This window comes from Nannobrachium achirus (assembly GCF_963921795.1).
Source record: "Nannobrachium achirus genome assembly, chromosome: 4".
NCBI lineage: Eukaryota > Metazoa > Chordata > Actinopteri > Myctophiformes > Myctophidae > Nannobrachium > Nannobrachium achirus.
In genome coordinates this window covers 15,647,592-15,669,669 of record NC_137813.1, presented here as the reverse complement: position 1 = coordinate 15,669,669, position 22,078 = coordinate 15,647,592, and the positions used below count along the sequence as shown (strand labels likewise).

Here is a 22,078-nt window from a genome sequence, read left to right as displayed (position 1 = left end):
ACCACCACTGCTTCTACAATATACCTTTACCTCTTTTCACATACAGTAATATGATGCATTGTTTCAAGTGGTAAGAAAAACGATAGTCATTGTTCATTTCTTTTATGCCTTTTAAAAGTAATCTCCTTCAGGGATTCTATAGCAGTATACTATATATACAGAAATTAATTTAGGTTGGGAAGAGGGCAGTGGTAATGATTGCGTACTGGAGGGGAATGGCTTTTCTATAGAAAACTAACTCTGAGCTGCTCATTCAACCACTGGAGCCCTGTACACTTTGTTGTACTATGAACTTCAATTCTACGTTTGCCTATAATGCAGGGGTCTTCAACGTTTTCAGGCCAAGGACCCCTTAGCAGGGACCCCCTCTACATATTGTATAAATGTGTGATGCAGATTTTCATCAATTTCATGGATAGATTCATAGACTTGTTTTTGACGGCACTGTCATCAGTCTGTTGGATTTGTGTTTTTAGTTAACTTGACCTTTCACTCTGTACTTGGTCTGCTCTATTTCCCCTCTACACCAAACCTATTTGCCGAAAATAGCCGATCTACAAGCTCTCAACACCTCGCAGCGTGAGGCGTTGAGCGCTTGTAGATCTGCTATGTTTGGCTAAAGTTCTCCTCAGAATAGGGATGCGAGGGTTCAAGTTGTCAATCTAAAAGAATGATCCTATCACAAAGATGTGGTGGCCCCCCTGTAGTAACTCTGAGGAGCCCCTGTTGAAGACCCCTGCTATAATGACATCCCCAAAATAGGGACATCAGTGTTTACGTTTTTTTCAGTCGTTAACTACGTTTTTTTTTTTTTTTTGTTTTTTTGTAGTGAACTTAGTAAAAAAGTGTTAAATGTAAACCATGAAAATGTTCATATAAATCAAACTACAGGGAATTTGAACTTTGGGCTAGCGCTTGTAAAATGTGACCTTGTCCCCTCCCTTTCTTCATACCATTGCACACCTCTCTCACCCTCTCTCTCTCCCTCTCATCACCCCTCTCCCCTCCCCTGCCCCAGTGCCCTACCTCTTCGTCTTCCCCTCCCTCTGACGCGGGGCCGTTGTGCTGGGTCTCCTGGAAGAGGATCTTTTTCATCTTGCGGTACTGCAGGTTGTCCAGCTCGCGCACTGCGTCCTTGGTGCGCGCGATCAGGTCCATCACCGCCGTCAGTGGACGCTCGCGGCACAGGAAGCGATGCTGGGTGGTGGGGAATAGGCATGATGTTAGCACAGCTAGCAGGGCCGTAAAATAAGACATTATCCTGATTCTTATTTCTGAGAAATCGACACAGCCAGGAGATAAAGAAAACAAGCAGGTTAAAAGTAGTTAAAAGTATCGGTGGTGTTCAGGGATCGAACATGAGAGAAAAACAGACGATCGGGGCACAGCCTTTATTGAAACAAGCCTTGCTTCTTTTTCTCCCGATTCTTGTTTCTAATGCAGGGGTCTTCAACGTTTTCAGACCAAGGACCCCTTAGCTGAGAGAGAGATGAAGCAGGGACCCCCTGATTCCATATAGTTTCATCATTTGACAGCCCATTCATCATTGTATTTTGTATTCATGACAATTTGTGTTATCAGATGTGTACCCACTTGAACCGTCAATACTTAATAAACTTGACCTTTCACTCTGTACTTAGTGTGCTCTTTTTCCCCCCTCTACACCAAACCTCTTTGCCGAACATAGCCGATCTACAAGCTCACAACGCCTTGCAGCTTTTTTTGGCTAAAGTTCTCAGAATATGGTTGTTAGGGTTCAAGTGGTTAATATAAAAAAGGAGAAAAAAGTTTCTATCACACAAAGATTACAAGGAACCCCTGTAGTAACTCTGAGGACCCCCTAGGGGTCCCAGACCCCCTGTCTGAGCAACCTGTGGAAAATAATGTTACTCTTACGTATGTACTCATACACAAGACGTAATAATAAAAACATCTGTGTGTGTGTGTGTGTGTGTGTGTGTGTGTGTGTGTGTGTGTGTGTGTGTGTGTGTGTGTGTGTGCGTGCACGCTTACGTTCAGCAGCACATCGGAGGTAGGCCGGTCCTGGGGAATCTTTTGTAGACAGGAGTCTACAAAGTTGCGGAAGTAGTCAGACCTGACGAGAGAGGGAGAGGATTTTAGTCATCCGGCTTCCAAAAAGAAGAGGAAGAAGTTCAAATAAGGAAAGATGCGCCCAAAAAATATTATAAGATGGAAATAAATAAATAAATAAAAGACATACTAGAGAGTTATGCCGAATTGATGTGGCGTGGCGTGCCTACACCTAACATAGCAGCTCTACAGTGCATCACAGCCGTCACTGTGAGCTTATGGATGTACTATTTTCGACATGTGACACCATGGTACAACAAAGTAGGCTTTTAGTAAAATGTGCGTTGTCTCACCAATGGTTGGACTGCAGGATTGGACTCTCGTTCTGGGCGATGTGATATAAGGCACTCATAGCATTCATGTTGAACAGTGGAGGTTTTCTCTCAGCTACAGAGGGAGGGGGGGGGGCACAGAGAGCTATATGAACAAACACATTCCAATAAACAGCCTTCTTTTATTCAGAGCTGACACCCAGTAAAATGATCAACGTTCAAGTCAAACTTTTATTACTAGTCTTTTTGGCAACACCACTGGTAGCTACATGGTCATTACAGTATCTTTTAAAACTGTGATTCCCAGAAGTCCATTTGAAACTAAATTAGACTCGCCCAGAAGCATCTCTCTAGTACAAAACAAAGCATGGTCTGAGTCTGAGAGCAGAGAACATTTCGAGAAGCAACAACAAAGTAAAAATGTATGCATTTACTGGAGGAATGCCAACACGATACATTCCCGGTAGCAAGAAATGTGAACTACCTTTTAAAGCTAGGAAAGTTTTAACTCAATTTAGTGAGTTTAACTTTCTTTCGATTTGGACCCTCCCTTAACATTTTGCTCTAACTACATTTTTTTCTTTCAATATTCACGATCGTGTTATTGTGCAGATTTAAGGCATGTACAGTATGGTACCATATGCAATAATTCACATTGCATTGCATTGCAGATGCTATTATCCAGGATGTCTTCCTAGAGCAAGATCAGAGAAAATTGCATGAAACCGAGTCAACAGTAAATAGGCACATAAGCTGTGAGCAAAGAAAAACAATGCTGTGCTAAAAACTTCAAAACTAGCACCTGTCTTAACATTCCCTCTAAATAACATTGAGATCAAAGTGCGATTGCTTGACCACCACAAATGTGTTAACATAAGTGAAGAAATAACCAACATACTGTACATCTATTAATCTATTTGCATTATATAACCAGCGTCTATCAAAAACAGGCAACAAGAAGGGATACTAAGCATATATTGAGGAGTGCTTGGAGGTGAGGTGGAGTCTGAAGAGGTTAGTATTCTGCAGCATAACATGGGGAGTGAGTCTGCAGTTCTTGGATGGGGGGTGGGTGGGGGTGTTCATTGCTTGGAAGCCAGGAGGGAGAAGAGTCTAGACATGTGGAGGGTGTCATGGGGAAGGCAGATACAGAAGTCCTGTGTTAGCTGATCTAAGTGAGCGGGAAGGAGTGTGTGGTTGGATCATGTCCTGAAGGTATGGGGTGCCATGCCCTTGATTGCCTTGTAGGTCATCATCAGTGTTTTGTACTGAGTGCGGGCAGCAAGCAGAAGCCAGTGAAGGGAACGCTGGACGTGAACACATTGGGAGGTTGGTGCAGCATTCTCGATCATTTAGAGGGCTTTGTGTGAGCAGGCTAGCAACCCAGCACAAACAGGCTGTGCATATAAATGTTTACATTTGGCTGGCTAAAACCTTTCCTTCTTCTTTGCACTGTGTATTAGGCCAAGGTTTACCACAAAAACCCTTGCAGCCCTAATTTGGGCATATTATTTTCTAGATTTTTGTCTTTTTCCAGATGCACAAACTCTACAAGATCTAGCAGATAAAAAAATATCACGGTGTAACAACACATTGTGAGCTTGTATATCTGCTATTTTCACTATTTGTCATCTGACTAACTATAGTGGTTACGCGGTTAATGCAGTAATTAGGCGGCGCGGTCAAACTTGGCTCATGTTACAAGCATGCTTACCTAGCTCTATGCAGGTGATTCCCAGGGACCAGACATCCACCTTGCCGTCGTATTGACCCTCATCCATGGCCAGGATCACCTCAGGAGCCATCCTGACAAAGAACACACAAGAAGCCAGCACCTTTTATGTCACAGTCGTGTTTAGAGGCAGCTGCCAAGTTTGCTGCGTCGTTTTCCTTGATCAGAGAGAATTAACCTCTGATTCAACAGTATGTTCAATGTATTACAATATATTCTCGAAGGCAACCACAACTAAAAACCTTGATGGCTTTATTAACCTCCACTACCAGTGGAGATTTATTTTAGAAGGCTAATATGACCATGCCATTACAATAATAGCATTTTAAGTGTTCTTAAAAATGCACCATAGGGAATGCCTCCTGGCGGAGATTTGAGCCCTAGTGAGCGGACTTTCCTAGTTTAAGGACTGCAGCACAGACACTCACCAGTAGGGCGTTCCCACAAAGGAGTTGGCTGGGGCCACGATGGAGGCTGAACCAAAGTCCCCCAGCTTGACCTGGCCCGGCTCTGTCAGGAGGATGTTGCCTGCCTTCACATCTCTGATGAACAGAGAAGCCATAAATACATGTCATAACGCACACACAACTTTAACCAACTGAACCCTAGCTTCCCCATTCCGAGGCGAATATTCTGCCAAATAGCCGATCTACAATCAAACAGAGCTGTAATTGTGTGGAACAACATCAATGTATCATAAGCCTAGGCGTTGTAAAAAGTGGTTTACCTGTGAATCATATTGTGAGAGTGAAGATACGCTAAGCCTTGTAGTGCACCATGGGTAATAGCAGCTATTTCCACCTCCTGGAGTGGCTTCTTGTGAACTGCAAGTCAAGGAGACGGTAAGGCAAGATGAGCAAAAAGAACATGAAAAACGAACATCTCCGGACCGGAGGGAAGCAGAGAAGATCGCCCAACACCGAACTAGCTGGAAGAAATTCATAAATGACCTATGCTCCCCAAAGAACAAAAGACTTTAAATTAAGTAGTCATGAGAAAAAAGAAGCAGACTAGAGTAATCTGGTTGTGTGCAAAGTGAGCAGCGCAGCTTGAGCTCCTCGATTCATTAATCCCAGACTCATTATTTAATGTAACCCTCCTCCCCCTAGTTCAACCTGGAGTCATTAACACATTGACCGCCATTTTAACATACCTCCGTACTCCCACCTGCCATTCGTCTCCATAGACTTCCATGTAATTGGGTGTGCACGGATCATGCACACCCATGCCTAGATAATGCACCACGTGTGTCCACATTGCTCACAGCTTTCAAACAAAAAAATCCGAATGGAAATCCGTTCAGGCATTCATGAGATAACAGCCACTATGTTTAACAAAGATGGCTGCCAAAATGGCTGCCATGCTTGAAAGATGGGGTTGCTATGGGGGTTAAACATGCAATTTCGCGATTGCTATCATGCCTACTCTATTTTTTGGGGTCCAAACATTTTTTTGAAAAAAAAATTTTTTTGAATTTTTTTTTTTTTTTTTTTTTTTTTTTAATTCTCGGGACTATCGGGCCTGGCGGGGAAAGACATTGGAATAATCTCGGGACTATCGGGCCTGGCAGGGAATGAGTTAAAGGCAAACATTTATGTTCTTTTAAAAAGTAACGAGAATAGGAGATCTACCAGCTCAAGGCACATCAAATCGCAAGCAGGTATATGGACAATTTTCGCTAATGTGTTACAATATGCAAGGCTTAAGTTGTTAAGTTGTCTAAAGCAGTGGTTCTCAAACACTATTATTGTCCTATGTGAAGTGCTATACATTTGGAGTGTATGTAACATATAAATACATGGTGGTACGTGGTACGAATGCAAATGCTGTACTGACCTTCTAAGAGATCTGAGGCAGAGCCTAGACAGTACTCCATCACCAGCTGAGAAAAGAACAGCGGCATAAATTATGTCACAGAAGACCCACGGGTTCTCACATGTACACCACATAAAGTTGCATGTACATGTAAATACTGTATAAGTTATAAGTATAAATCAGGCCTAAGATGAAAACATTTTGAGGTATTTGCCTGACAGATAAGCTCTCATGTGTATAGATGAATGTATGAAAACAGGCAAACTTCAGGTAAACATAATGTACAGGTACAGCCACACAGTTCTTCCCTGACAACTAAAGTCAATATATGACATGACAGGTACTCGCAAAGGACCCTTTTTGTAGAAATTTTCCTAGATAAACACAGCTCATGTCAACGTAACGTTAATTGTGGATGCAATTCTTGATGTTAATTACAGGAGCCAACAGTAGACAACAGAAGACAACAGTTTAGTTCTTCAAATAAACCAGGGCACCAGGCAAACATTAGACCTAGCATCGATCTAAACAACATGCAATGTAAATAACATTAATATTTGTGGTCAAGCAAAACAAATCTAAATACAGCATACCTTAACATACCAGTATATACAACACCATATATCTAGCACCTAGAAGGAGTCCTAGGGGGTGAGAGGTGAGTTTACATACACATACATACCCATGCTGTGTGCTCTCTCAGGTAACATCCTCTGTATTCAATGGTGTTGGGATGGCGAAGCTTCTGCAGAAACTTCACCTCCTTGATAATGTCCTGCCATTTCTGGAGACAGAAAGGGAAAGGGAGATTAAACCATGGAAATTAATTAAAAATGAGCGAGCCAGTCACACACCCCTATTTGTCCTGGACAAGAAAAACACAATCATTTCTGTTGTTATGATTGCAAAACCCACATTGCACGATAAGGTGCCATTGTTTATTCGGTTGGCAGAACATTGAGCATCTCCGATTCTCAGCACGAGTGCATAGTCTGAATTCCTTTAACCAGTTTCAACCTGGAATCGCTATTTTGGGCATGTCAACACAATGTGGTGGGGACGGTACAATCATGATTATCAACCTTGTCACACAGCTGCCAGTTGAATTGACACTGCCTGTCAGCTGTCACATTGCTCAATGAAACCACAAGCTGCATAAGCTGACGTATGCCAGGGTGATTTTCAGCTCAACACAACAAAAACAATAAAAAGGCCCCGGCCTCGACTTGGCCGAAGAAGAGGACATGGGCAGGCAATTCTCCAAAAAGGAGTTGTAAATATCGACAAGCCATTTTTCACAAAACTGCGTTGTAGACTAGAGTGATTGATTCCCCGTGCTTTAACCACTTTAACTTTACACTTTAAAAAAAATAATTGCTAAATTAGCCGATGACCAAGCTCAAAACACATCCCGATGCTTAACCACTTCAACCACTTTCATACTTTCAGAACATAAACAAAAATAATATATATTTACAACGTGCCGAACGCAATTCTTTTTTTTATTTTTCGGAGATCTTATGTGGTGGTAGTGGTTATTACAGGGGTCTTGCATTGCCCATCATCATAGCACCAGCTACGAATTACGATGCTGCCAAAATGTCTGACATTACTAGAACTAAGGCGTGGATGGGCTTGTATGGCAACCGACTTTGACCGCGCCACACCGAACAACGCCCGATAAGCTTGCGAAAGACAATTGTGCCTATGTCCACGGAAAGCAGTTATCAGTGGATGAGCACTTTGGCTACCATGGGCAGAGCACTCGCAGTCTGGACGAAGAGAACACTGAAACATGATGAGCGCTACAGCGCATCTGTACCATAGACATGGGAGGAAGGCCCTGACAACTCAAAAAAGTGATTTCCGTGGACATACAGTAGCCCCTTTATGCTAACGTGTGCCAATTCCATCTGAGACGGCACCAAGATGGTTGTTGATATGGTACGGTGTATGTATGTTTGTGGTCACTATAGCCCATTTTCCACTGGCCCAACACCACACCACTCCACACCACACTGCCCACTTGTGACAGGTTTTCCACAACAAGGACCTGGGTAGAGTGGTTTGAAAGGGGTACTAAACGTGGTACTAAAAAGTATCCAATCTAGAGTAGGTCTGAGCTAGGCCAAACAGGGCCAAACGCTTAATAATGACAGTTCACTCACTGACTTTTCATTTAGACCACCAGGATATAGTTGTAATACATGATAATAGATTCTATTGTGTTATAACCACTATTATAATCTATTATAGTGTATTATAATTATCATAATACATTCATACTTTATAGTGTATTATAATTTAGGATAGTGGTAATACAAATTTATATTGTATTATAATCAATTTGTTTCTTACCGGTAGGGGTACTTTTGTGTAATGGAAAATGTATATATTTTTTATGTGGTGCGGTGTAGTGTGGTGTGGTGTTGTGCTAAAGCTGCAGTCGAAAAGGCGCTTATGACAACACGCGTTACCTCATTTGTTTGCTTGCCGCTGTAGGACATCTTCTTGATGGCCACCACCTCATTGCTGCGCACATCTCGGGCCTGTGGAACAATGGGACAGATTGTTGAAACGCAGACAAACCTAGGGCAAACCAGTCAGCCAGACAGGGTGTGGAGAGTTTAGGGAGGTGATTGATGTTGTGTTACATGTTAATTGTATTGCAAAACATCGCAGCAACACACATATTGTATGCAGGCATGGTGGCCATTAACCACCTCTTTCTGATCTACCAGGCAGTCGGATTGAGCTACTGAGGTGATTAATTGAGTTTATTAGAACAAAAAAATTGTGTTATAATGCATAATGAATTATTGACCCATTCTTTGTTGGGTTTCAATATTAGATTATCGACTTATTCTATGCTTTTATTACTCTTAATAGCAGCATAAAGATGTAAAAGATGGTGGTTTTCAATGTCTGGCACTGGATGTCATGTACTAGATAGACTCTAGTACATGACTTAGAGGATTTGGTGTTCTCTTGAAGTAATATTTAACTAAACTCTCTCTCAATCTAGAAACTTCCCAGTGTTTCGTCTTCAGGGTATTCCGTTCTTTGGTAGGTGATGAAAACCAGCTAAGCAGCTGCTGAAAGCTGCCAAGAATTCACTTCCATTCATTAGAGACGTTATACCATGAATGCAAATGAATGCACAAAAAGCCATTTTTGTGACACACCCCTTCCCCTGAAATGTTGATTGATTCACACTGAACTGTACTGTGAATGAGCATTATGGCCATTCTTAAGACTTTCAATTTAATTTGTATGTAGAGTTGCTGGAAAAATAATAGGCTAATAGGCCCATCACTTCGCTCTTAAACACACAACGTATGAGGACACTCACACAAGTATGTAACGTGCTATTGAGGAAACATACACAAGTATGAGGATGCACGTTCTTTGGGAGGTCAGGCTGCTAAATTCATTGAACTTCCCCATAAGCGGGTTTATCATCAGGAAACAACAGCGATTGGATTTTCCAAAACAGACCCCCGTCACTCGTCGAAATGAATCCCGTTTTAAAGGAGTAGTTCACCCACAAAATGACTTTTTTTCTATTGATTACTCATGCCATGGAGAGAAGAGTTCAATAATATTTTTTGGTTTTTGTCACATTCCTAAGAAAAAAATTTGATTAGAGTAAATTTACCCGCATTGATTCCGGATGGAGACCCGTTTCGAAACGGGTCCCCATCCGGAACGAATGGGGGTACATTTATTGTTATCACATTTTTGTCTTAGGAATGCGACAAAAAACTAAAAATATTATTGAACTCTACTCTCCATGGCATGAGTAATCAATGCAAAAAAAAGTCATTTTGGGGGTGAACTACTCCTTTAAAGAGAAAAGAAGAGCTTAAAACAAAATTCTCTAGTGCTGTTACGTGTTGATGGCAAAGGTTTATTGCCAATCTGCAAGCTCAAAACCTGAGCGTCCGCGTTGCGTTTGATTGAGTGTGAGCTTACTGTTGCAAAAAAACATTTGTTATAGAAAGCATTTGTATTCTTCTTCTTCCTCCTCGTTGTCTTGTTGTTTTTAATGTGTAAATAGGGAACTTTATTATGGGGAAAAACTGCAGTATTTTCCCTTTTTTAAATGGGTGAAAATAGCAATTCTTTTTAACACATTTCCTTAGCGGTTATCGGTTACTTAACCGATACGGCTTAACGGTGACCGGTTAAGAAAAATTCTCCATTTGGCGATCCCTAACCTAACCCAAACTGCCTCAGCACCAACACTAGGCCTGCTCCATACTCACAAAGTAGACGGCGCCAAAGCTGCCATGGCCGATCTCGCGGAGGTCAGCGAACAGCTTCTCTGGGTCATCTCGGTAGAAGAGCTCTGCCACCTCTGGGTCCTTCAGGTTGCCTGCCCGCGCTGCACTGGAGGGCATGGCCAGGGCCTGGCTGGGGGAGAGAGAGGGGGTCAAGGTCAGTGTCGCCATCTCCTCTTATCGTTATAAGTGACTTTGGGCTTGTTTCTTTCTGAAAGAGGTGCTTGTAAATGTTAGTAGTTGCAGGTTGCTTTTTGTTTGGGCTTGTTCTAAAGTGCAGTAGCTTATTTGGGCTTGTATCCTAATGTTTAACATTTTCATGTCAAGGATCCCCAGGTTAATAAGAACTGTAACTGATTTTAATATTACTTTATTTTACTCAAGATTTGTTTTATTCTTTGGGGAAAATAGAAGATCCACAAGTGATGCGTCACGTTGTTGTGAGCTTGCATATAGCCGATTTACAAGCTCACGAGACGCCGGGTCTTAAGCTTGTAGATCGGATATTTTCCGCAAAGATTTCGTATAGAGGGGGAAAACGAGGGGGCCTAAAATAGAGCCCTGGGGGACTAAATATATAGGGTTTGTGGAGGTTAAAGGTTATCTAGAAAACTGGTACAGGCAATGTCACGACTCACAAGACTGATATGAACCTGTGATAAGACATGACATGGCTGGGAGGTGCACAAACTCGTTGAGGCACTGTCTGGGCCAGCTCCTGTGCATTAGCAAGACCTTAAAGGGCCTCTACAAACTAAAGGGCCTCACAGATGAGAGGCCGATGTTGGGTCAGATCAGATCTCGTGCCCGGGGTTTATCGGTGTTCATTTCAAACGACAGCGATCCTCTGTCTTGCGACCGGGCCCGGTATATCCCGCTGTGCCAAGTGAAATATCTCAGACCATTACAAATGAGACCGACGTCTCGCGATTCTAGCCACCCACGATCTCGGGGGGGTGGTGCCATGAGAGACGTGACTAGATGAAGATTCCGCCCCCTCAAGAGGGATAAAATCAAGAGTGTTTTTCTCTCTCTCTCTTCACGTCAGTTTAATTGCCATTTGTTTAATGTTTTGACAATGAGGGTGTTCCAGGTGATCCCCAGCTTAATGATGGAGACCAAATGGTAACCAAAAGGACTATTATTTATACTAAAGGGAATCTTTCTCCAAAATAATCAATTAGGCCTACCGCATGCCAGCAAAGTCAACGAGCCAACGACCCAATTAGCGCAGAAGTCCTGCAGCTGCGGTGTTCTGACTCGCTATGCTCCAAAATCCATTTTATTACCTAATTCAATATTAAAACAGCGAAATTAAACAAATATATTCGCTATAGTCTATAACAAAGAGTCTCTCTCTCTCTCTCTCTCTGTCTGTGCCATATTTGTAGCTAATAATGCAGTATTAATACTTTTACTTAAGTAAAGAATGGGAGTATACTTTTTCCATCACTGCGCAAATTAGACTACAGAGGCGCACATGGGTATGGTATAACGTACCTTGATTACAGGAGAAAATAATAAAATGAACTTCTTAAAATGAATTCATCATGCTTGTGCTTGTTGCTAAAAAGTAGGTACAGCCATGTTACCATACCTTAGCATTTGCAGAACTGACGCTGCTGGCAGCCGGAGGAGGAGGAGGACATTATGAGCGAGTGTGCAGGCCTATTCGTGGACTCTTTTTATTCTGACTTTGGTTGGTGTTATTACTGTTATGTTGATATGATTGATCTGAACCAAGCTGGACCCAGTGGATTATGTAGTCTACAAGGAAGCACGTTGGCTGTCTCACCCTGTCTGTCTGTCACAGCAATGGATTAATTGGTAGAAGTTGGTGTTACATTCTTCTTTCGTGTATCATCGTCCTTTGCACACAAGTGATAACTGCGCCATCATGACAAAACATTATAAAAACAAAGGTAGGTTGGTAGTCTTCTAGGTAGGCTACTGTGCGCACACTGGCCGCTGCTCACTTTATAGATATTATAATTATATATTCAGTTATGTTTTTGGCAAGCGAGACGCGAGATGTGATGCGCATCCAGCAAGACACGGCTGAGAGTGTCGCATCTCCAATATCATTGATTGACCAGTGTCCACTCCTAAAAAGCATCAACCAGCATTTTAACGGCAACCAGCCAGACATTAAACAGACATGAGCTTAATCAGCTAATAGCAATTATGAATGTCCAAACCTCGCCGTGGGCGTGCAGTCGCAGAAAAAAAAAAGTTTAACCTCTCGCTTTTTTTTTTTTTTACTGTCCCACCAACATCCAAGCATATAGAATAGGGACAGGCCTAGGTTCCTCAATATCATTTAGCTGGGGACCCCCTGGAACTCCCCAAGGACTGGCGGTCCTCTTTGAGGACCAATGAACAAACTGACAGAACGAGAGGCGCAATGATGTGTCTGCAGCCCGCGCGTAAAAGTAAAAAAAAAAAGGAATGCAATGGAATGTCTCTGACTTTGAGTATTACATTATATGAATAAGATATTATATATAGGGTGTCTGTCTGTCAAGTTGCACAAGGTCAATTTAGAGCCCTTATAATACACGGATAGAACAGCACTGCCCTAGCCAAATCTGCGCAGCAAAAAAAAAGACACTGCCTTGTTGCCAAATGACTGCGCAGAAGAAGAAAAAAGAAGAAAGAACGCTATAGGCTATAACGTTTTTGAACAAGTGATTACAACAAGGGAGAGAGTAGGCTAAAGTAAAAAGTAAGTAGGCTAATAATAATAATAAAAGTGTAGGCTGAAAAAGGGAGGAGCTGGCTTCATATAATCTGATGCAATCCCGTGAGCTCATTCAGACGACAATAATTGTAAAGGATTCCTACCCGATGACCCGACAATATCAAGCTTTTTTGATATTATCGTGAGTGCTCCCGACGAGTCCCGAGGTCATAAAAAAGCTAATTAACATAATCCGATCGTGTCGGGGTACTGTTCAAGCCCAAGACCGATTCCGGGGCCGACCAAACGATTTTCCCGGGGGGTCCTCCCGAAATCTGGTCGGGGATCCTCGGCCCCGAGATCGGCTCAATGTGAACGGGCCCTAAGCTGCCTTGTCCTGACAGTCCTGACTACATCCGGAAAGCAGATCGGGTGGCGTGAGGTGAAATCTCACCTTTGAAGATGCTCCAAACACCGCAGAGACTACAGCTGATGGTAGTGAGAGATTAAGTAAAAAAGTATCATACTCTCTCCCACCGCCTGTAGTATACTCTAACACAATACATTACAATGTCTCACTTTAGACGTGTCCTGAGTGACAGAGCCAGCCAGCCAGGTAGACAGATCAAAGATCTAATAACCAAGACCTCCTCTGGAGATAACACATTATTGATAACGAATATACGCAAATCCATGGCATCTACAACTACACAGTATGCATACCATGCAATTAATTAAATATTGGCCGCCATGCACATCTAATGAGGAAGTAAATACATACAAAGAACAAGGTTGAGAGGTAGCTGAAATCATGAACTTAAAACTGACTAGGTGTAAAATAAATGCCATCAAAGCCAGGTCAAGCAGGTGTGAGCAATGCAACATAATGTCCCAAAAAATTATCATTCTAATAAATGTAATTTATAACTCATGAGCCTCCAACATATTATACATATTGGAGTGGAGTCATATTTTAATGTCAGGTTAATGTATAATGGATAATATCTAGACAGAATCTATGCGAGACATTCAACACTGTCAGTAGGAAATCTGGCTAAATCTGGGCCTTAATGGCACAGCTGGATGTTAACCAAGCAGGAAGTGAGAACACAGAATGAATTGGGTTTTCCTCCAGTCCATTCAGAAGCAACGACAGCCAGCCTGTTGTGAGCTTGCAGATTGGCTATTGTCGCTATTTGTCGTACAACAAAGAAGAACACCCCCCTCCCTTTGGTTCTTTTCTTTTACAAATCGAACTGGCTAGGACAGTGATTCTCAACCTTTTGAATCAAGGACCCCCAGTTTGATATGCATTATGCCACGGGTCCCTACTGGATAGTACTTTCTATCTCTGGGAAGACCCAATCTATCTATAGCCGTAAATACCGAGATGGTTTATCCATTGGGTTCCATTTGTTACCAATTTCAGAGTCAGGCCGATATTATAAGGGTCCATTTTGACCCGACGTCGAGAAACGGTGGAGCTCGGACGAAAGCATCATTAGCATGCGTCTATGATTCAGTGACTGCATGAAGACACGGCCTTGGGGCTTCCATTTAATGCAATCCCTCATGGGCCACTTCCTTGAACCACTTAAGCCCTATATAATTTGACGTATGAGGAATAGCCACGAAAATAGCCAGCCTACAAGGTCACAAGGCATCCCAACCCATTGTGAGGAACCTTTGGGACGTTTATTTAATCCTTTGAAAATCTTTGCCAATAATGATGCCAAAACAGGGAGTTACAGTTGAACGTGGTAAACATCAGTATGCAAGGGCACCACAGTCTATGCGTGGCATCTGTGAAGTACCCATAAAACAATTTCATGGCATCATGGAGTAGTTTGCTGGTGGTAAATCCGAGGAAGCTCAACAGAGGCGTGTCTTGTAATGTGCATGTGTGTGTGTGTGAAGCCGCACACCCTTCAGCATTTAGTACATGTTTAGATTTGACAGAGTCATCGCTATCGGGCAGTAATCTTCTATCGCCATTACCCATTATTCACTCTTTTTTTTCATGAATGTTTGTTCCTGTTTATTTATTTGTTCTATTTTGTACTTCCTCGTATTAGTGCCATGCAATAGTAGCAAAAATACTCATTGGTATCCGCTCACAACGCATTGCATTGTGTGGGCAGGTAGTTCTGCCATTTTCAATATTTATTATGAAAGGTTTCACCTGTAGTGACAACTTGACAAGTCCAAAACAGGGCCACCAGGTTGAACGTTAAGGCAGACTGATCACTTTTCATTTAACCAATAAAACGTATTAACACAAGCTTGTAGCCAAATTCAGTGGATCCATTGGAACATAGGTAAAGTAATGTGTTTGAACAACATACAAGGTTTCTGCCAGACAGTGACGATATTATATAACCTGTGACAAATGCACAATCAATCTGGCTTTTAACACTTGCTCAAACTCAAACATGAGACGTTTGCAAAGCAAGCAACCAACTCTTTCCATTGCAAGTGGCAGAACATTCTTTCAAATAAGAGTGTGAAAGAGAGACGTTTCTTGTTCAACAGAAACGGCGAGTCATAATTTGGTGTGTCAATGAAGCCTGATGACCATGATCACATGGCTGAACCAACTCCGAGCTCCCAGACTTGGCTGGCTGATATGCGTTGTCATTCTAGACTGAGGGAAGCAAGGTTGTTACATGTGTACAGACTGTACACTATAAGTGTTACCTCTTAACAAAGAAGTATAATACAGTACATACATATTTGTTGTCTGATTAACTTGTGTAGCTACAGTATGTGTGCTCAGTCTGCTCACAACTTACATATGTTATCTATCTTGTCTAGTAATGTCTACTGTGTAGTCCATTTCATGTCTTATCATGTACTGGAGCTTCCCGACCAAAGATTTTCACAATGAATGCGCCTGCCTGTACATCCAAAGACAAAGTGACAATAAAAATCTGTGCGCACCGATAAACTGATAGCGCTGCTGTGAGCTTGTAGATCTGCTATTTTTGGTTAGGCTTAGCCACTAAGACAATGTACACACCCAAAATCAGGCATTAGAACGGAGCCAAGTGCTCGCAACTCCAACCAGGTTCTGAAATTAATATTCTGCCTGCTATTACTGTAAGCTTCATTTCACTCACATGCGCCTACAAGAATTGGGTCTCTGGTTTCTTAACTTTAGAGAAATGCAACAGACAGTATAGTGTTTCACTCAATGTGGAGAAGGCATTCCTTCTCTCCTCCTGACTGATGTACCATCTGGTGATAAATAACGGACAAATGTGTCAAGCTGCTCCGTCATGATACCACAGCTAAGTGGTCATTGACTTTGCTTCGTCCCTTGATGAGAAGCTAGAGTTCTATTTTCTTCACAGACCCCCAACTAAAGCCAACCCACCCCAGAACTGTGGAAAAGGGGCAACATAATAAATGACACATCATTGAGGCTAAAGATCAGGCAGGTTTAACGACTAAACCCTATACTTCATTGTATGTCACACAGGAAGGTGTGCCTAGTTTTGCCAAAATGTTTGACTTTGCTGACAAGCCCAGAATAGGGAAGCCATGGCTCTGGCTTTGCTTTTGAATACAAAATGACCATCCTTTTTCTGCACCGCTGCCACTGTCCTCTATCTGTCCTTATCCTTATATTTATCCAGCAGCTTTCCCCATCACTGCACACAGGTTTCCCCTTCAATACAAATCTTGATCACCCACCCAATTATTCATACAAGTTAGATGACGATGGATGCACAACATTGGTTTGGTATATAACCACTTTCCCCCTATGGTTAGTTGACCACAGTTCCCCGGCGGGTACCAAAACACTCGCCCCAAAACACAGTCATCCCGGGTGCAAATCCGGCAGCCTAGGAACAGTCTCTACCTGGTATTCTTAAACGTATTCTCACCTAAACCTAACCTTATTTCTAACCTTACCCTCAGTAAAACAAATACAAGCGCTGGGGTGAGCCTTCCGGTTAGCCCTCAGACCAGGGGGCTCTGTAGTCTAGAAAACCTGATGTATTCACCAAACATAGCCGACTTCCAAGCTCACAACGCCTCACGTAACGTTTTAATGCGAGCTTGTAGATCTGCTATTTTCACACAATGTTCTCTGCAGAATAGGGATGCTAGAGCTCATGTCATTAACTTTGGAGAGACGTGAGATTGCATAATGCTTTTTGGATTTGCCTACCCCGGCAGGCCGAGGCCAAAATCACAAACCCATTAGGAAAGAGAAGACCCATTCCAGTTTACAAGGTCACCAATGACTTCTGACTGCTTCCTCCCAATAATGGACTTACTCTCTCAGAGACTATAAAGTCTTACAGGAACATAATGCAATTGGGGCTTGTGGCTGATGTTTTTGGTTGACCTTTTAAATCTCATGTGAGTAGATGATGTTGGAGGCACAATCACTGCATTGTCCCCTCGTCAATTATGTACAGCACAGTAACCTTTGTCAGGGTGAGATTGACACAGAACACAACGACACATCTCCCTAACGTTACAGTACAATAAATAACACAGTACAATACAATACAGTACAATAAATAACACAGCAAAATCCTCTGGAACTCTTGAGTGTACACATCACGAGATATGCGGTTTCAATTGAACACTTTAAATTAACAGCCGGGATCCAATACAGTGCAAGCGTAATAGCATAATATATCACACTGAACAACGTTTCAGTGAACATAGATGGAGAATCAGCTTAAAATCTCGGAACATTTGAAGCTGGTTAAGAGCCAGTTAGCTTCTTGTTGTGATCCAGTGGGGGAAGTAACATCTCGTTTTGAATCAAAACGGGTATTGACGAATTCCAACGTCCTAACTGTGTCGGCAACCACCGTTGTATTATTATTAGCCAACTAATAGCTTATTATGACACATGATGATAGAAAAGCAAACCCAGAAGTCATTACCCCCACCAGCTGACCTACCTGACTAGCGGTTAGCATAGCGTTCACTTACCGCGGCTTATTGTGCCACTCGCCCCTCTTCCGCCACGAAAAACAAGCAGTTAGCACCGAGCGGCGGCGGCGGCAGCTAGCGAACCACGGCGGTCCTCCTCATAGCCCGGGGGTCCCTGAAGAACCGCTCAGTCTGTCTCCATCACCGAACGTCTCCTCGGGGCGGGGGGCGAAGCCAAGGGGTTGTTTCGGGGTGACTACGGCTAACGGCGACTCCCTCCCTGGCTGTAACGGGCTCCTTAGCAGCCGGGCTAGCTTAGCTTTAGCTCCTCCGGGGCCAGCAGCCAGCAGCTCAGTTGTTAGTGTAGCTTTAGATTAGCTCAGTTGTTAGCTTAGCTTAGCTTTAGCTTAGCTCCTCCGGGGCTAGCAGCAGCGCAGCTGGCTGCTGCTGCTGATGTTCGCACCGCTAGCCGCTGCTTCCTCCTGTGGGGTGTGGCTGCCGCTGCTGCCGCGTCTCCTCCTCGGTGCTTCCCCGCGTCTCTCCCCGCGCATGCTGCTGCTACGCGCCGCCGTCACATGCGCTCTGCGCCGGGCTGGACAGGACGGGACGGGACGGGACGGGACGGGACGTGTTTGTTTGTTACGAGGCTCCTCGGAGACACAGAAGCTCCTTGTTGTTGTTGTTATAACCGTGGTGGTCTGGTGGTCTCTCTCTCTCTGTGTGCGTGTCTGTCTGTCTGTGTGGACCCCGCGCCGCGCGCACCGCGTCCTGTCTGTCTGTCCGTCTGTCTCGCGCTTCGTTTAGGACGGACGCCGTTTTCCTTTCCTTTTTTTTTTTTTTTTTTTTTTGTAATGTTTTCTTTTTTTTTTTGTTCTAAAACAAGATGGCACTCAGTCACCGGAGGGGCGGGGCTAAACACCATGTGGACCGGAAAGTGTTGTTGTTCTGTTTCCTGTTCATTGTGGCGCTTGCCGACAAGAACAGATCTAAGATTTTTTTTTTTTATTAAAAATATCTATAGCCTATTTATTTATAGATTTGTATTTATTATTATTAAGATTTCTTGTAGTTTTGTGTTATTGTTGCGAGTTGCGACTGTAGGTCGCTACTTAGTATGAAAACCTCCAGCTCATGTCTGTCTGTCTCCATCTGTCACTCTTCTGACATCACAATGACAACTCATCCCAACTCAGCAGAAGGATATAGCTGACCTGTTATCAAATCAATGTTGCAAATTAATTATGTCCTTTCTCCTTTGTCCCTTGCCCATATATGGAGATCCCTGATGTCATCATATCCTCCCAGCTCGAGAAGCTAACGGTTGCAGCCTGCGGGAAGTCTGCAGCGTCTGCAGACCAGACCCGCGTCTGCAGACCCCATACTACTTGACTTTACTGCCCCCTAGTGATTCGGGGCTTTCCTAGAACAGCGGAAGGAGGAAGTGTCGTGTGGTCTCACATGATTTACAAGCTCACAATAAGTTGCACTGTGTAACTTTGTGAGCTTGTAGATCGGGTATTTATCTGGTTCTCAAAGTGTGGTCCAGGGAACACATGGACGCACGCACGCATGTATGCACACATACACATGCATACTCACACGCACGCGCACACACGCACACACACACACACACACACGCGCGCACGCACGCACGCACGCAGGCACGCACACACACACACACACACACACACACACACACACACACACACACACACACACACACACACACACACATGATTGGTAGATCTAATTCTAAAACCAGTCCCATCCCAATGATTTTTAGATCTAATTCCATCAGCAGTTCCATACCATAATTTGTAGCTCTAAATCCATCACCTGTCACATCCACATGATTTGTAGATCTAATTCTAAAACCAGTCACATCCACATGACTTATTTGGGGTGTTCCTTTTAGGCAGGGTGTATAACTGTAGGCTACTTGTACTGTTCTTCATTTTGTCTAATAAAATATACAATCAATCAATATCCATAACTTATGGATAGGAGAGGATGAGGGGGACAGAGAGGAGAGGATGAAGGGGAGAGAGAGGAGAGGAGAGGAGAGGAGGCTTACTAGGATCTCCTTTTAGTTGACCTTGTACCAGTGATTTGTGCTGAGAGGAGAGGAGAGGAGAGGAGTGATTTGTGCTGTGATGAAACTGTACTTAATTCTTCATTCAATCAATCAATACACTGTGCAGACCTGTCTGCAGCATAGAGTTATAATAAGAATAGAGAGGACACCAGATATCCCCGCCCGTCTGCAGACCCTACTGACTGGCATTTCCGAAGGCTGCCACTGGTAGCAGTAGAGAGGTTGACCTGGGTCTGCAGACGTCTGCAGACCTGTTTGCAGACCCAGGTCTCGCAGACGCCTTCCCGCAGGCTGCAGCCGTTACTACTTGCCCAGCTCAGCAGAAGGATATAGCTGACCTGTTCTGACAACACAACACAATGATGTTGCAATGATGTTGCAAATTAATTCCAGCCATGTCCCTTGTATGACCATATATGGAGGTCCCTGATGTCATCAATATTAAGCCCATGTGCATCACAGTGCATGACACCTATATCCCAGCTCATTCATATTTGGGAAAATATGGACACATTTTGGCCAAATTAAACAACCAACCGCAACACGAGTCACACTTGCAAATTCATTTGGTCCATGTCTCTTTTATGCCCATATATGAAGATCCCTGATGTCATCAGTATTAAGCCTCTTGGAATGCCCATATACGGACATATTGTGCCATTCTCATGTGGTCTATGACATCTCTCCCTTAGGGTGTCTTACTGGTATTATAGCTTTGTTTATTTACTTTATTGCATGATGGTGACACTTTCCAAACAGAACAAGAACAGCTCTACAGACTGGTGACTGGTGATCAGACTGGTGATCTAACAGTTCCTCTGTGATTTTAGATAGTTTTTGGTACTTTTGTAAACACACAATAGTCTACACAGTTTCAGTCAGTGTTTATTTTATTATTATATATCGTTATATAATAACCTACACACACACACACACACACACACACACACACACACACACACACACACACACACAGAGAGAGAGGGAGAGAGAGAGACGCATATTATTTTTGGCCATATGTCTATCAGGCCTATAGCGCAATCTATAGTGTGCAAATGGACTTTGTGCAACACAATGCAGCTTTAAAATTAAATACGGTAAATGAACCGAAAAATATACAAAAATAAAATTAAGTTAGTTTTACAATGTTTAGATGAATTGCTTTCATATGATTTACTTAATTATTAGTTGGAAGGAGTCAAAGCCTATCGTTTTGATACCATTGGTATGAGCCATTTATTTATTTCATCTTTTATTATTGACTTGTGAAAATGAAGTGATCAGACATGATTCAATTGACATTTATTTCAATTATCTGCAAAGGAGCCAGTGTAACAGGACAACTTCTAGCTAATCATCCCAACAGCTGTGTGCACTTGAAAGTAAAAATAAAAAGAGAAGGAAGTGACTGCTAATGGAAAGCATTCATTCAGTCATTAATCAGCGTGCTGGAGTTGTCTCTGTTGTTGTCGTCATGGAATACAATACAATACAGTCACGTCAAAGGATTCTGCCAACTCATGTTGCACATGATGGTAATAACCAAGTGCTCTCATGTACGTGGCATGTTGTTGAACCTGTCTACAGACTTTATTTTAAAATTATATAATTACCGGCAGGCAGGAAGCTACTGTATGCTTTTATGATACCATAGAGTAGTGGTTCTCAACCTGTGGGTCGGGACCCCCTGGGGGGAGGGCCCAAATTATTTTGAGGGGTCCCCCCAGATGATTTAACGTCCAACACGTTTTTCTCACTCAACGGTAAACAAACCAACATAAAGTTTAAGTCTATAGCACATTTCCAAAGTGACAATTTAAAGACTTTTTAATACCTTTGAAACGACAAATTAAACATTGGACAAATTGTCAAATATTAGAGACAGAAATTGCTGCGATGCGTTGCGATCTGCTATTGTCACAATAGAACCGTGATATACAAAATATAATGCCTCAACGCTTAGTGCTCGTCAGGGTGGGGAGGTCCCCAGTTCAAATATGATTATTTTGGGGGTTGCGGCCTGAAAAGTTTGAGAACCACTGCCATAGAGCAGTCAAAAACATATTACCTACTACTACATACTAAAAACATATTGTTTAAAGCATGAGAAAACAGAAAATGTATATGAAGGCAAAAAAGTGGGCAGAGACACATTAAATCACTGAATGAGGACACCCTGTGGTCCTGGACAGTCAGCTGTCCTTCAAGCAT

At 42.9% G+C, this 22,078-nt stretch overlaps 1 protein-coding gene across 2 annotated transcripts in view; it reads right to left on the bottom strand.

The window, feature by feature from the left end:
- taok2a (TAO kinase 2a) overlaps positions 1–18,564 on the bottom strand; it is a 34,301-nt gene extending 15,737 nt beyond the window's left edge. The window contains exons 1-11 of one of the 2 annotated variants that reach the window (XM_080724232.1): positions 17,833–18,564; positions 10,179–10,326; positions 8,388–8,459; positions 6,593–6,694; positions 5,932–5,977; positions 4,823–4,919; positions 4,524–4,637; positions 4,078–4,169; positions 2,385–2,478; positions 2,014–2,095; positions 1,027–1,197 (exon numbers count right to left, since the gene is read on the bottom strand). In XM_080724232.1, the coding sequence (XP_080580358.1) occupies positions 1,027–1,197; positions 2,014–2,095; positions 2,385–2,478; positions 4,078–4,169; positions 4,524–4,637; positions 4,823–4,919; positions 5,932–5,977; positions 6,593–6,694; positions 8,388–8,459; positions 10,179–10,313 (1,005 nt within the window). In that variant the 5' untranslated portion in view covers positions 10,314–10,326; positions 17,833–18,564. The remainder of the gene's footprint in view (positions 1–1,026; positions 1,198–2,013; positions 2,096–2,384; positions 2,479–4,077; positions 4,170–4,523; positions 4,638–4,822; positions 4,920–5,931; positions 5,978–6,592; positions 6,695–8,387; positions 8,460–10,178; positions 10,327–17,832) is intronic. The other variant, XM_080724231.1, reaches the window with a different exon arrangement.
- Between the last annotated feature and the right edge of the window lie 3,514 nt (positions 18,565–22,078).